At 45.0% G+C, this 12319-nt stretch overlaps 1 protein-coding gene across 7 annotated transcripts in view; it reads left to right on the top strand.

Annotated features, from left to right (window-relative positions):
* The first annotated feature begins 336 nt into the window (after nt 1-336).
* LRRC9 (leucine rich repeat containing 9) overlaps nt 337-12319 on the top strand; it is an 89474-nt gene continuing 77491 nt past the window's right edge. For 2 of the 7 annotated variants that reach the window (XM_039538309.1, XM_039538310.1), the window contains exons 1-6: nt 337-501; nt 3237-3325; nt 6598-6816; nt 7416-7556; nt 10198-10261; nt 10879-10949. In XM_039538309.1, coding sequence (XP_039394243.1) covers nt 3272-3325; nt 6598-6816; nt 7416-7556; nt 10198-10261; nt 10879-10949 — 549 coding nt within the window. In that variant the 5' untranslated portion in view covers nt 337-501; nt 3237-3271. Of the gene's footprint in view, nt 502-3233; nt 3326-6597; nt 6817-7415; nt 7557-10197; nt 10262-10878; nt 10950-12319 lie in introns of all 7 variants that reach the window. The other 5 variants (XM_039538306.1, XM_039538307.1, XM_039538305.1 and 2 more) reach the window with 4 other exon arrangements.

Below are 12319 nucleotides of genomic sequence, written 5' to 3' on the forward strand. Positions count from 1 at the left end.
ACAGAGGACACAGTGTGCAGGGGTGGGCAGATCTGAGCCCCTCTCCCGCCCTGCAGAGAGCCTGGGGGGGGCACGTCTGAGCCCCCCACAGAGAGAGACTGGGGGCAGCTCTGAGCCCCCGAGAGAGACTGGGGGCACAACTGAGCCCCCCCCCGGAGAGAGACTGGGGGCACAACTGAACCCCCGAGAGAGACTGGGGGCACAACTGAGCCCCCCCCCCCGGAGAGAGACTGGGGGCACAACTGAGCCCCTCCCACCCTGGAGAGAGCCGGAGGGGGGGAGAGAGGGGCAGATCTGATCCTCCCCGCGCCACGGCGGAGAAAGAGGTATAAGCCTCGCCCCATCGCCGATGTCACGTGACACCGTCTTTCCTCCTGGTTTGCTGCTCCTCGGCGGGGGCAGGGAGATGGTTTCCTAGGCGACGGCAGAGGCTGCCGTACACAGAGCCCGCCGCGTTCAGCCCGCTCCGGCCCTGCCCACGCTGGGTCCTCGGAGACCCAGGTACGTGACTGCCCGTGGTGGCAACATTCCCACCCGCACCCCAAAGGGGGGTTTCCCCCCGCCTGGCCCCCCTTTCCACCCCCATCCCCCAAAGGGGGGTCCCCCCTTCCCAGCCCCCACCTCCAAAGGGGGGGTCCCCCTGCCTGGGCCCCCCTTCCCACTCCCAACGGGGGTGTCCCTCCACCTGGGATCCCCCTTCTCTCCCCCTGTCCTCCAAACGGGGTGTCCCTCTGCCTGGGCCCCCCTTCCTACCCTCTCCCCCAAAGGGGGTGTCCCTCTGCCTGGGCCAACCCTTCCCAGCCTTCTGCCCCCAAAGGGGATGTCCCCCGCCTGCCCCCCCTTCCTAGCCTTCTGCCCCAAAAGGGGGTAATCCCGCCTGGCCCCCGTCCCACCCCTCACCCCCAAAGGGGGTGTCCTCCTGGCCCCCCCTTCCCACCCCTCACTCCCAAAGGGAATATTCCCAGGCTGGCACCCTTACCCCCTTTGCAGATCCCCTGTGTGGCACCCACCTTCCCAACACCCCTGACCTCCAAAGGGGGTGTCCCCTGCCCATGCTCCCCCCCCCTGCCTATCTACTCCCAGGAAGGGTTTCAAGCCCCTGCTGCCTATATTGTCAGTTGTACCCCCCACCCCCAAACTGAATTAAACCCCCTCTTCACAAAATCCAAAATATTGAAGGAGTGGGGATGCTTTCCTTTCCTGACCTGATACCTCCAGGGCACAGGACTGTGGGAGGTTGCTGATGGAAGACTCAGTAGTTAGTGTTTTCCCCTCTGCATCAGTCCTGAACTGATACCAACTGACATTGTGCCAGCAGGACATTGCCCTGATAGAGGTGATGTTGGAGATTAAGTAGGTGGCATTTTCCCCTCAGTCTTAGTAGTACAGAAATAATGCCCCCGCCCCAAACTGCGCCAGGAGTTATGTTGCTGCTGGGTGTGTCATCTTTATGATCCCAAGAGTAGCAGGGTTAGCTCTGGGATTCTATCTATGTTCTAACTCTTATCTCATTCAGTTCCACCTATTTCAATTTCCCCAGCACTTTCAACTGGATAAAATATTCTTAATTTCCAGCCTTAAACTGTTGGGTAGAGATACTTTGTGTTAAATATTGCAGCAGCATTTCAAAGGTGACTGGAATGATCCATTGTGTGTAGTCTGTACATATTTTATTAAATAAAGTGTGTAAAGTGCTTTCAGATTCTTGGAGAAGAAAGTTGCGATGTAAATTACAATATTGTTTATACTAATACCAAGCTGATAATTATCAGAGGGGTAGCTGTGTTAGTCTGGTTCTGTAGAAGCAGCAAAGAATCCTGTGGCACCTTATAGACTAACAGACGTTTTGCAGCATGAGCTTTCGTGGGTGAATACCCACTTCTTCGGATGCAAGCAGTGGAAAAAGCTGATAATGTTAAGGATTAGCTAATGTAACTGTATGTGATCACTTAAAAATGTGTGTAACAAAAAAGTGGTCCATTCTTAGCAGGACATCTGTTATGTTTTGATGCGTTCAGCATATTTTCATATCTGCATGTGCGTTCTTTACCTCTTAATTTGAGAATTTCCTTCTTCAGGAATAATAAATTTATGAAATGTGACTAGTTTTAAGGTGGCTTTCCATTACTTTTATTAACAGCAAGGGTAACAAATTAAAAAGGCAGATACTACAGATATGTGTTTTAATACAGCAAAATGCAAGGTCAAACATCTAGGAACAAAGAGTGCAGCCTATACCATAGTGCTCAAACAACTCAACATGAGCTCCCAGTATGGTCATGCATTCCACGAAGTGGGTATTCACCCACGAAAGCTCATGCTCCAAAACGTCTGTTAGTCTATAAGGTGCCACAAGACTCTGTGCTGCTTTTACAGTATGCTACTGTGTGGGGGAAAGGACTTTAATGTATAAACAGGAGAGTAGTGAGCAGGAATAGATAGGTAATTTTTATCTCTGTATACAGCATTGGTGAGACTGATACTGGAATACTGCATATAGTTCTAGTGTCCATCATTTAAAAAGGATGTTGAAAAATTGGAGAGGGAGCAGAAAAGAGTCACTAAAATGATATGGGGCTGCAGAAAATGCCTTACAGTGAGAAACTTAAATAATTCAATCTCTTTAGTTTATGAAAAAGAAGATTGAGAGGTATAAGTACCTTCATGGGGAGAAAATACCAAGTAGTAAAGGTCTCTTTAAACTAGATGAGAAAGGCATAATGAGTACCAATATCTGGAACTTAAAATCAGACAAATTCAAGGGCAAAATAAGGCACACATTTTTAATAGTGAGTGTGATTAACCATTGGAACAAACTATCAAGGGAAGTAGTAGATTCTCCATCCCCTGATGTCTTTCAATCAAAACTGGACGCTTTCTGGACAACATGTTTTAGTCAAATATGAGTTAGCAGGTTCATTACAGGGGTAACTGGATAAAATTCTTTGGTCTGTGTTATACAAGAGGTCATATAGGATGATCAACCTTAAAATCTGTGGTCTCTTCTGACTTTAAACTCTATGAATATAAATTTAAAAAGTAATTATTCCAAACATTCAGGACATTGCTAATTTTCTTCCATTAATGTAACTGTGATCCTGTGAAAGATACACCTGTTGGAACTGTATCTATTTGGAACTGAGATTTTTTCCCCTCAACTTATTTGAAAGTCCATGGCTTTTAAATTATGTGGGTGGATACACAACAGATAATTGTATTGTCATTCTTTCAAGCAGATACTCTACTATGATTACTTTTAAACACTCAGAAAATGATCCAAAGTGATAACCAAAACCAGAACACAGAGGAAATAATTAAAGAGCTGGTAAGATTTTTGTTTTTGTTGTTTTTTAACTCTCAAAATATCAGTCACTGTTAGTATTTTTGCCAAAACTATGTGGTAATATATACTTCTCTAAAAATACCATCAGTGCAGGATTCTCACTCCTGGACTATTCAGAGGGCAGTATACGGCATACAATGACAACAGGGGTCTGCAAGGGTCAAAAACCTTGTGAATGATGGGAGGGCCACTAGTCCCATGCTAAGAAGAAAAATCCCAGGAGTGAGAATCTTGCAGGAGGATATAGTCAGAGAAGCAGAATTTCAAGGTAATTTTCCCTTTGTCCCTTTTTGTTGTGAAGTATAGTGCAGAGATATTCAAATATATGGAAATAAGCTTTAGTAACGTAATTGAACAAAATAAACCCAGCAGCCTTTAATCAAGACAAGTTCTTAAAGCCTATTTTGTGCCAGGTAAGTCAATGGAAGCTTTGCCATTGACTCAGTTGGAAGCCGGATCAGGTCATTAGTGAAGCTAATGGGAGTTTTACCTGGTAGGTACTGAAGGAAGAGCCTCCACAGTATTTATTCTTTTTTGGAAAAGTTGTGTTTTGCTATTTTGTCATGTTTAGAATTTTAATGACATTTTATGTAATGTTTGTTTTCCGGACAGAGACTTGTCTTTACTATAGCTACACTGGTGGTGGCATGAAGGGTATGTGTAGCTACATGGTGCAGTCAATAGCAAGCTGCATCCATGCTGCAGTGTGTACATATGTCAGTGAAAGGCATTCCCCTGCCTGATTCTTTCCCAGCTGCAGAGAAGGGCTCCAGCAGGACTATTTCTTTGCCGGGAAAGGCTGCAGCAGCAGGCAGGCAGCAAGACACTATTCTGCTAAAAACAGTAGTGTAGATGGGGAGGCACGTCTTGGGCAAGGAGAGATCCACGTAGGGTATGTACTCGTGTATAACCCACACCCATCAGGCATGTCTTTACTTGTGTTACCCGCTCAAAATTCTCTTACTCACATACTCTAGGGGCACTGACCTTTATCCTGTTCCCTGGACTCAGGCATAACCCTGTTAATTTAGGCACCCACCCTTACCCTTCTGTGGGCTCGTAATCTTACACTCTGTGGCTTTGTGGGGTCTTTTACTAGTGAAAGAGCCTTACACAGTAATATCCTACTTAATCTTTATTTATTAGCAATTACCAAAACAGAATGCACATGCTACACATACAATGCTCACCACTCCCAATAAGGCAGATTAACTTTTATTGATGGCCAGTCAGGATCAGGTCATCTGGGGGACTCTAGCTTCTGCATGGTGTGGTTGGCAGGGTGTTGAGGTCTGGCAGCTCTGATTTTGTGGCTGTGTCCTGGAGTTGGTTCCTGAGAACTTCCTTTTGGACCCCAGTTTATATAGTGAAGCTTGAGTCATGCTTAGCTCTACCTTAACCAATCATTTTACTAAGATATTTCTAAACAATTCTCTAACCAATCTTATGCCACCACCTTAATTGATTTACAACCAGCAAAATTAATTATGTAACAGACAGAAACAATCAAAGAACCGGACAGAGACCGCACAGATAAACAATAGAGAAGTGGGGACCATAAAGACAAAACAAGAAATGGGGATTTTACAGCCACAACTATTGATAAGTGATTGCTTGCTCGACAGAATGCTGTCAGACTAAGTTTTCTTTAACCACCTTAAGAACTGTTTCTTTATTTGGTGATGGTGGGTACTATTAGGACAGGATTGCCTTCTTAACAGCCTGATATTACATTGTTCTAATGTAATTTAGATGGAATATGAGAATGTGACTTTCTGCTTCTTGGCTGCTGCTCTCTTAATATGGCTGCTGACAAAGGCCTTAGGCCTTACAATATGGCTACAGGAAAAGGCCTTTTCCTTACACTTGCCTAACAAGTGTCTCCCTATCTACGCTGCTATTTATATCCATGGTAGGGGGGCTACCCAAGTATATACTTTACACGCCGCTGAAAGAAACATGCAGTGTAGACGTACCCTATAATTCATTTGAACCAGAACTGAAAAAATAGCTTATTGATCCACTACACCATATATTCCTTTTATCATAAATATAGTTTAAATGGAAATGTATTTTTGTGCTTTTTATAATTACCCTATATACTCGTTCATAAGCCGAATTTTTTTAGTAAAAAAGGGAAGCACCAGAGAAGGGGGTCGGCTTATGAACAGGTATAGAGAGGAAGAGGTGGAACACAGCTCCTCCCCCCAACAGAGGGAGAAAGGAGAGGCAGCACAGCCAGCAGAGACAGAAGGGAAGAGGCAGGGCCAGAGTCTTTCCACTTCTGGCCACGCTGCTCTCCCCGCAGCCTCTGAAGCAGCTGCAGCTCTGGGGCTGGCAGGCAGGCTGCAGCCCCGCCGCTCGGCCCCGCCCCCCAGAGCAAGCTGTGGCTGCGCCGCATGGCCTGCCAGAGCACGCTGTGGCTGTGCCACCCGGCCCAACCCCCTGGAACATGCTGTGGCCGCGCTGCCCATCTGGCCCACTGGAGCAGGCTGCGGCCATGCTGCCCAGCCTGCCGGAGCAGCTCCAGCCAGGTCAGAGACATCCTCCCCTGGCCCTCCCCAGATAAGGTGGGAAGGGATGGGAAGGGAAGAGTGTGGGGGTCCCGTGCTAGGGGTCATGTGGGGGTTGGTCACAGGGTTTACGCCCCTGACTCCCAGCTTCTCCCCCCAAAAAAAGTTTCCCCACCAGTTGCTGTCCCGGCCCGTCAGGGTAAGCAGCTGGTGCACCAGGACACTTTGTTTACTTAGGTTTACCTCCATGCCTGCAGACGCTCGAGGTAAACAAACCATCTTGGCCCGCCAGTGGCTTATCCTGATGGCCTAGGAGCCAAAGTTTGCTGACCCCTGAATTATAGGGTTGGCTTATGAATGGGTTATAAAAAATTTCCATTTTTATTTATCCATCTTGGGAGGGTCGTCTTATAAACAAACCAACTTATGATCGAGTATATATGGTACATTAGGATGCAATTGGTTATTTTGATAATGAAACAGAAGGTGCATTTTGAAGCTAGAGCTGAACTTTGTCTTTTGTGAATGAAAAAATAAACATAATATGTGTCCAAAAACTTTATGGAGTTGCATATATACTTGAAGATGGGGGCAGAAGGGGCGGGACTTTTCAAGGGCACGAATGACAATTAAACACCTACCTCCAATTGACTTTCAGTGGGAGTTGGGCATTCTCCTCCAAAATGCATTTTTCATACCAGAGAAATAAAAAGAGCAATAATAGTTGTGTTTTATTTGCAGTGCACTTCTAATGGATTGTCTTATGAGAAAATTGATCAAGAGGGACCAGAAACATCTACACTGGAGATGTTTTTCTCAGGTTATCCCAAGATAGTAGGCATGTCATTTTTCCCAAACTTAACAACTCTCACTCTTGTTGGACAAAGCATTCAGAAGATTTCAGACCTGGAGTATTGTCCATTACTCAGAAACCTATGGATTGCTGAATGTTGCTTAACGGTAAGTTAACGCTATGATTTTTCTTTTTAGGTAACTCATCAGATTCTGATTCCCTTACTCACACTGAATAGCACATTCCTCCACAGGTAGTCCCACTGATGTCAATCTGTCTACTCAAGGATTAAGGTACTACTCACTGTGAATAAAGGGTTCAGAATCTGACACTCTATTATCTGTAATCACACTGGTGGTTAAATCAGAATGATGATCACGTTACCTCTTTTGATAATTTTAATATTTTTGCATTGTGGAACCCCATTGTTGTGTTTCTAAAACAACTTTTAAAAAACTGACAAAGAGTACAAACTATTTTTTAGGAAACTAGTAAGAAAAATGTTTTCTTGAAAATTATGTTGTTTTAAAAGAACCACTTCAACATTCATCAAGAAGTGCTCCAGCAGCTACTGCTTTTTCTTTGTGGGCCATATCCAAAGCCCACTGAAGTCAGTGGGAGTCTTTTCATTGATATAATGAGCATTGAATTAAGCCCTCTAAGATTGAGTTGCCACGTTGCTCTCTAGATATACAGAATGTTAATGAGCAGGATGCCTTTCTTCCTTCTTGTTCATTGAGAACTAATACATCTTCCTCTACTGCAGAAAATTGATGGTCTACAACACTGCACTAATTTGGAAAAGCTTTACCTGTACTACAATGAAATTTCTACAATTGAAAATCTGGAGACCCTAATGAAGCTGGAGGTAATTTGGTTGAACAATAACCAAATTAAGGAGATACAGGTGAGACTTTTTTTCCCCTTTGAATTCCTTCTAGCTAATCCATTCTATTTATACCACATGGATCCTATAGTATCTGAAAACAACTTATAAACTAGGCTATCTTTTAAGACTATTGAACCACAAAAAGGTCTGACTTAAACCCACAGTCATAAAGAGTTAGGGCTGAAACATCAAGAACTAATGGCATATGCTATGGTATGCTGCATATACATAACAAATAAAATCACACACTTTTCTGAGACCTCTGCATTTCCTAGGCATGCCAAGGTGATTTCAGGAAGGGACTTGAGCTTTAAATCTGAGTTTTCTTGTTTTTGCAGGTTTTTATCAGGACCTCAGAATTATGTCAATGCTTTTTTTGCAATTTAATTTCCATTTTAATCGTGTTTTAGTAAAAAAGGTAAAAACAGAAAACCAAAAAAAACCCCACCACCCAAAACTCTCATGGGGGAGAAATATGGGAACAAGCCATCAGTCAGAGAGTTAAAGAGGCCCATTAAGCCAAAAGACTATTTCAAACATCCCACAAAAAATGGTGACCCAATGGAGAAGAGGAGGAGGGCTGCTCTGGCGTCTTCAGTGATGTGGGTGATTGATACAGGAAGCCTTCTGCTTCCTCAGCCCTTACATAACTTCTTCCAGTAAAAAAAAAAAATCCCCAAAGTTGGGAATCTGCCCATTTCTTCTGACCTGGCTGCACTAGTGCTGGGTACTACTACTGCATGGGCTAAATAGCTCTGGGTGGCAGAAAATAATAGATCTCAAGACTGAGAAGCAGAGAGCATAGGAGGAGGAGAGCTCTTTTGCAGAGGCCTTTGCTGTCCGATCTACTCTAGTTCCCTGAAGTTAGATTTTGTACAGCTTGAAGAGTCACTAAACTGTTTTGCTGGATTGGACCCCTTAGAGTTCTAGTTAGCAAAAGGCAGCCACATTGAGTATCATAAACTGCTAAGTGAAAAAAGACAGACTCTATTAAAAATTAAGAACATTTGGCCTTGCCACTCACTTTACAGTCCAAGGGCACTTGCAGCCTTTAGAACATCCATGTGCCTTGTGGTCCTTGCTATCACTTGGTAATATCAGAAGCAGGGGCGGCTCCAGGCCCCAGCACGCCAAGCGCGTGCTTGGGGTGGCATGCCGCAGGAGGCGCTCTGCTGGCTGCCGGGAGGACGGCAGGCAGGGTGCCTTCGGTGGCATGCCTGCGGAGGGTCCTCTGGTCCCGCGGCTCGGAGGTCCACCGGAGCCGCGGGACCGGCGACCGGCAGAGCACCCCCCGCGTCATGACGCCGTGCTTGCTTGGGGCGGCGAAATGTCTAGAGCTGCCCCTGATCAGAAGAACATTTTGCAGTTACCGCTTCCTTTCCTCATGGCGTTTATGTCAAAGTAGCTCATCTGCACAAGTTCTACAAAATAAATGGATGCCAGTCTACTGCTAATCTTTAGGATGGAGTGCTCATCACAGAGCAAGTGAGAGCTCTTGCAGTCAGAGAGTGTTGTAAAGGAAGGAAAAAAGGCATAAACACACCCTTCTGCCAGAGAGGACACACCTGCCGGTCTCCCCCAAGGTGGAGAGAAGAGATAAGTCTCAATCCCCATCTTCATATGAGTGTGAGAAAAGCAGAAGGAGGGAGATTCTAGGCTAAGATGAAGGTTTAGAGAGAAGGAAGAAATTGACAAGGGCAGATTAAACCGGCAGCCTTGGAATTTGGATACTATGTTCAGAGGGTTTCACGGGAAACAGAAATTCTGAGGTAGAGGAGTAAAGCGACAGCAGACCACACAACTCACTGGTGCTGGTTGATGCATGTTGAAGTACCCTGGGCATAGGAGATTGAGTGAGAAGTGGAAGGAAAACAAGTGTGAATCCTAATGAGAGGAAGATTGGGACTGATCTGGACTCTGAGACAACCCACTTTTTTGGTCGATCTAGACTCCATTTAAACCCAATCCATTCATGGACATTAATGGAGAAAGAGGAAAGGCTGATGGGAATGGATAGAAAATAGAATACCGGAGAGATAACAGTGGCAGAGGATAGGAGTAGGGAGTGATAAAATAGGGGATAAGATAAGAAGAAGGGGAGATTAGTGCTGTGGAAAATTAGAGAGAGAAAGTAGTGACTGAAGAGTTAGGGCTCAGGAAGAACATGAAAAGAGACAATACATTAACATTGTTATTTATTAGATGGGTCACAATAAATAATGCTGGCATCTCATCCCAGGACATTATGATCTCCATCACACACACAAATGATTGACATCACTACTGCATCCCACTGTGATGTCCCAAGGCTGAGATATGGACTGAAGCCAAAAGTTAGTGAATACCCATGACATGGGGCATCATTCTGTTAGGTTTTTGATTATCAGTTGTGAAGCTAAAGAGCTGCCAGACTAAGTTTATTTTTAATTTTAGTATAAATTACAAGGCTTTCCAAAGAAATTCATTTTGAGCAGCATTCATTGTCTATTTACATGCCAGAACAAAATGAAGCTTCCAATAAAAGTTAATATTGTTGAATAAAAATGTGACTAAACCCTTACCAAATTATTCTTACATTGGAATGATCTGCCTTCCGATTTTTAGTCTATAGGAACTTCATTATTTGCAATATTGTATTTACCTTTTTTAATATTTACAGGGATTTCACACTCTACAGAATTTAAAGGAGCTCAATCTGGCTGGAAACTTAATACATAAAATTGGTAGGTGATATTTACCTGACGCCTGGCATTTCTGTATAGTAATTCTTACTGCTGTGAAGTCTGTATATGGACTTGATTCTGCTCCCATTCAAATCCACGGAAAACACCTATTGACTTGAATGGTACAGAATCAAGCCCTGTGTGCCACTGTGAAACCAATGGCAAAACTCTCCTGGCCTAATTCTCATTTACATTAAAGCCCTTTAACACTGTTTCGGCTGTATAAAAGAGCCTTAAAATGGATATCAATGGAATGTGCACCCACTTTAAGGCTCCTTTACACTGCCTGAGTAGGGTAAATGGGCTTTAGTGTATATGAGAATCAGGTCTTTATTGACTTAAGTGAGAGTAGAATCAGGCACTGTATTTTTTTTATACAGCAACTAGTAAATCTGCTAATTTTTCTCAGATTCTTTTTTATGTTAGGTTTGGTTTTGAGTGGAAAAAGAAAAGGTTGCTCTGCATAAGATCTATTCACTTGTAATAATGAATTATAATCTTGTGCAATTATAGTCTGTGGTTAAAATTTATATGTCTGATGAAAATGTGTACTTCACCAAGTGCAGTAGGTGCAACCATGTTCTCTTTTAATTGTTTGTCCTTGTGTTTTATTTTAGGATCTTGCTTTGACCCCAATGAACAATTGGAAAGATTAAACCTCTCTGGCAACAGAATATGTTCCTTCAAGGTATGTTGAGGCTTCACATTTCATTTTTATGTTCTTTTAATTGTCACCTCAGTCTCAGTACCAGTCAGGCTCTGGATTCTAGTTGATCAGTCCTGGTGGTTGGAGTGGTGGTCGAGGACAGGTACCCAGGGTTGAAGCCAGATGTGGAGCTGAGGCTGGGCCAAGGGCAGTGCTGAAACTGGGTCCCGGGGACAAGCTCTGGTTCAGAATCCATAGACAAGCCAAATCAGGATCTTAGTCAGAGTCCAGAAGCAGGCCGAAGACTGATGCTGGGTTGGAGTCAGTCTGTGGGTCAGGAGGTGGGTGCAGGGCTGGAGCAAGGCTAAAACAGGGCTCAAACAAGGCTGAAGCAGGCTGGAACATGGCTTGGACTGGGACAGGATTGAGGACAGGCTGGAAACCTAGGGCGTCTGTAACACTGCAAGGCAGCAGGAGGGTTCCTAAATGAGTGGTGCTGTTGCACAGACTAACTTGCGGCTCTGGCAGTGAGAGTGAGATTCCTATGCCTGAGGGGGTTCATCTGACCTGGGCCCTGCCCAGGGATAGGCTGCAGCAGAATGCCTGAGGGATGAGTCACTGCAGGCTCTGTTGTGCCTATTGAAGCTCTGGGGAACTGGCACGGGGTAAGGAGACTGAGAGTGGGGGTTGGACTCAGAAGGGAATGGGGACTGCGACTAGGAAAGAGATCCTGGAGTGGGAGGAAACTGGGATGAGAAGCCTAGGTGGAGAATAAGACTAGTAGGTGAGGAGAATGGGACTGGAACAAGGAGCTAGGGATGGGAAAGAGACAGGATTGGGACAGGGACATGTTGGAGGGGACAGGACATGTAATAGTCCTCAGAGGGCCAGGTAGTCTAGTGGGTAGCACATCCAGTTTCCAGTCTCTCACCTCCCGGTGCGAAGGGCTTTCAGTCCAGTTCCAAACCCTTGTATGTGGCTTATTCTCACCTCAGGGTTTTCAGTGTCCTTATGCTATCCTCACTACAGGGTGGGATGCAGTGGAAATTAGGCTTATGCCCCCCCAACAAAGGGCAGTTGGTAGGGGAGCCCAGGCACTCCCACTCCACTGGCCTCCAATCCAGGGCCTGTGAGAGACAACAGTGTCAGGTACTCTGGAGTGCACCCAAAGCTACTTCCCTGGGTCACTTCCTACCATCCATCTCCCCCAGTGTCTCCAAGTCCAATATAAGATAGCAAAAGAAAAGACAACTAAACCTTCAGCTTCAGCCGGGCTGAGCAGGCAATCCTCTTCCTCACAGGGAGGCTTTTTTGGTACTGTTGTTCAGGAGCCCTTAGGATAGGTCTGACTTCCTCCCTGTTCTGAGCGGAATTGCTCCCTTTTAAGCTTCCTCTCCATCTTGAGATAGCAC

This window comes from Mauremys reevesii, linkage group 4, assembly GCF_016161935.1.
Source record: "Mauremys reevesii isolate NIE-2019 linkage group 4, ASM1616193v1, whole genome shotgun sequence".
Taxonomy (NCBI): domain Eukaryota; kingdom Metazoa; phylum Chordata; order Testudines; family Geoemydidae; genus Mauremys; species Mauremys reevesii.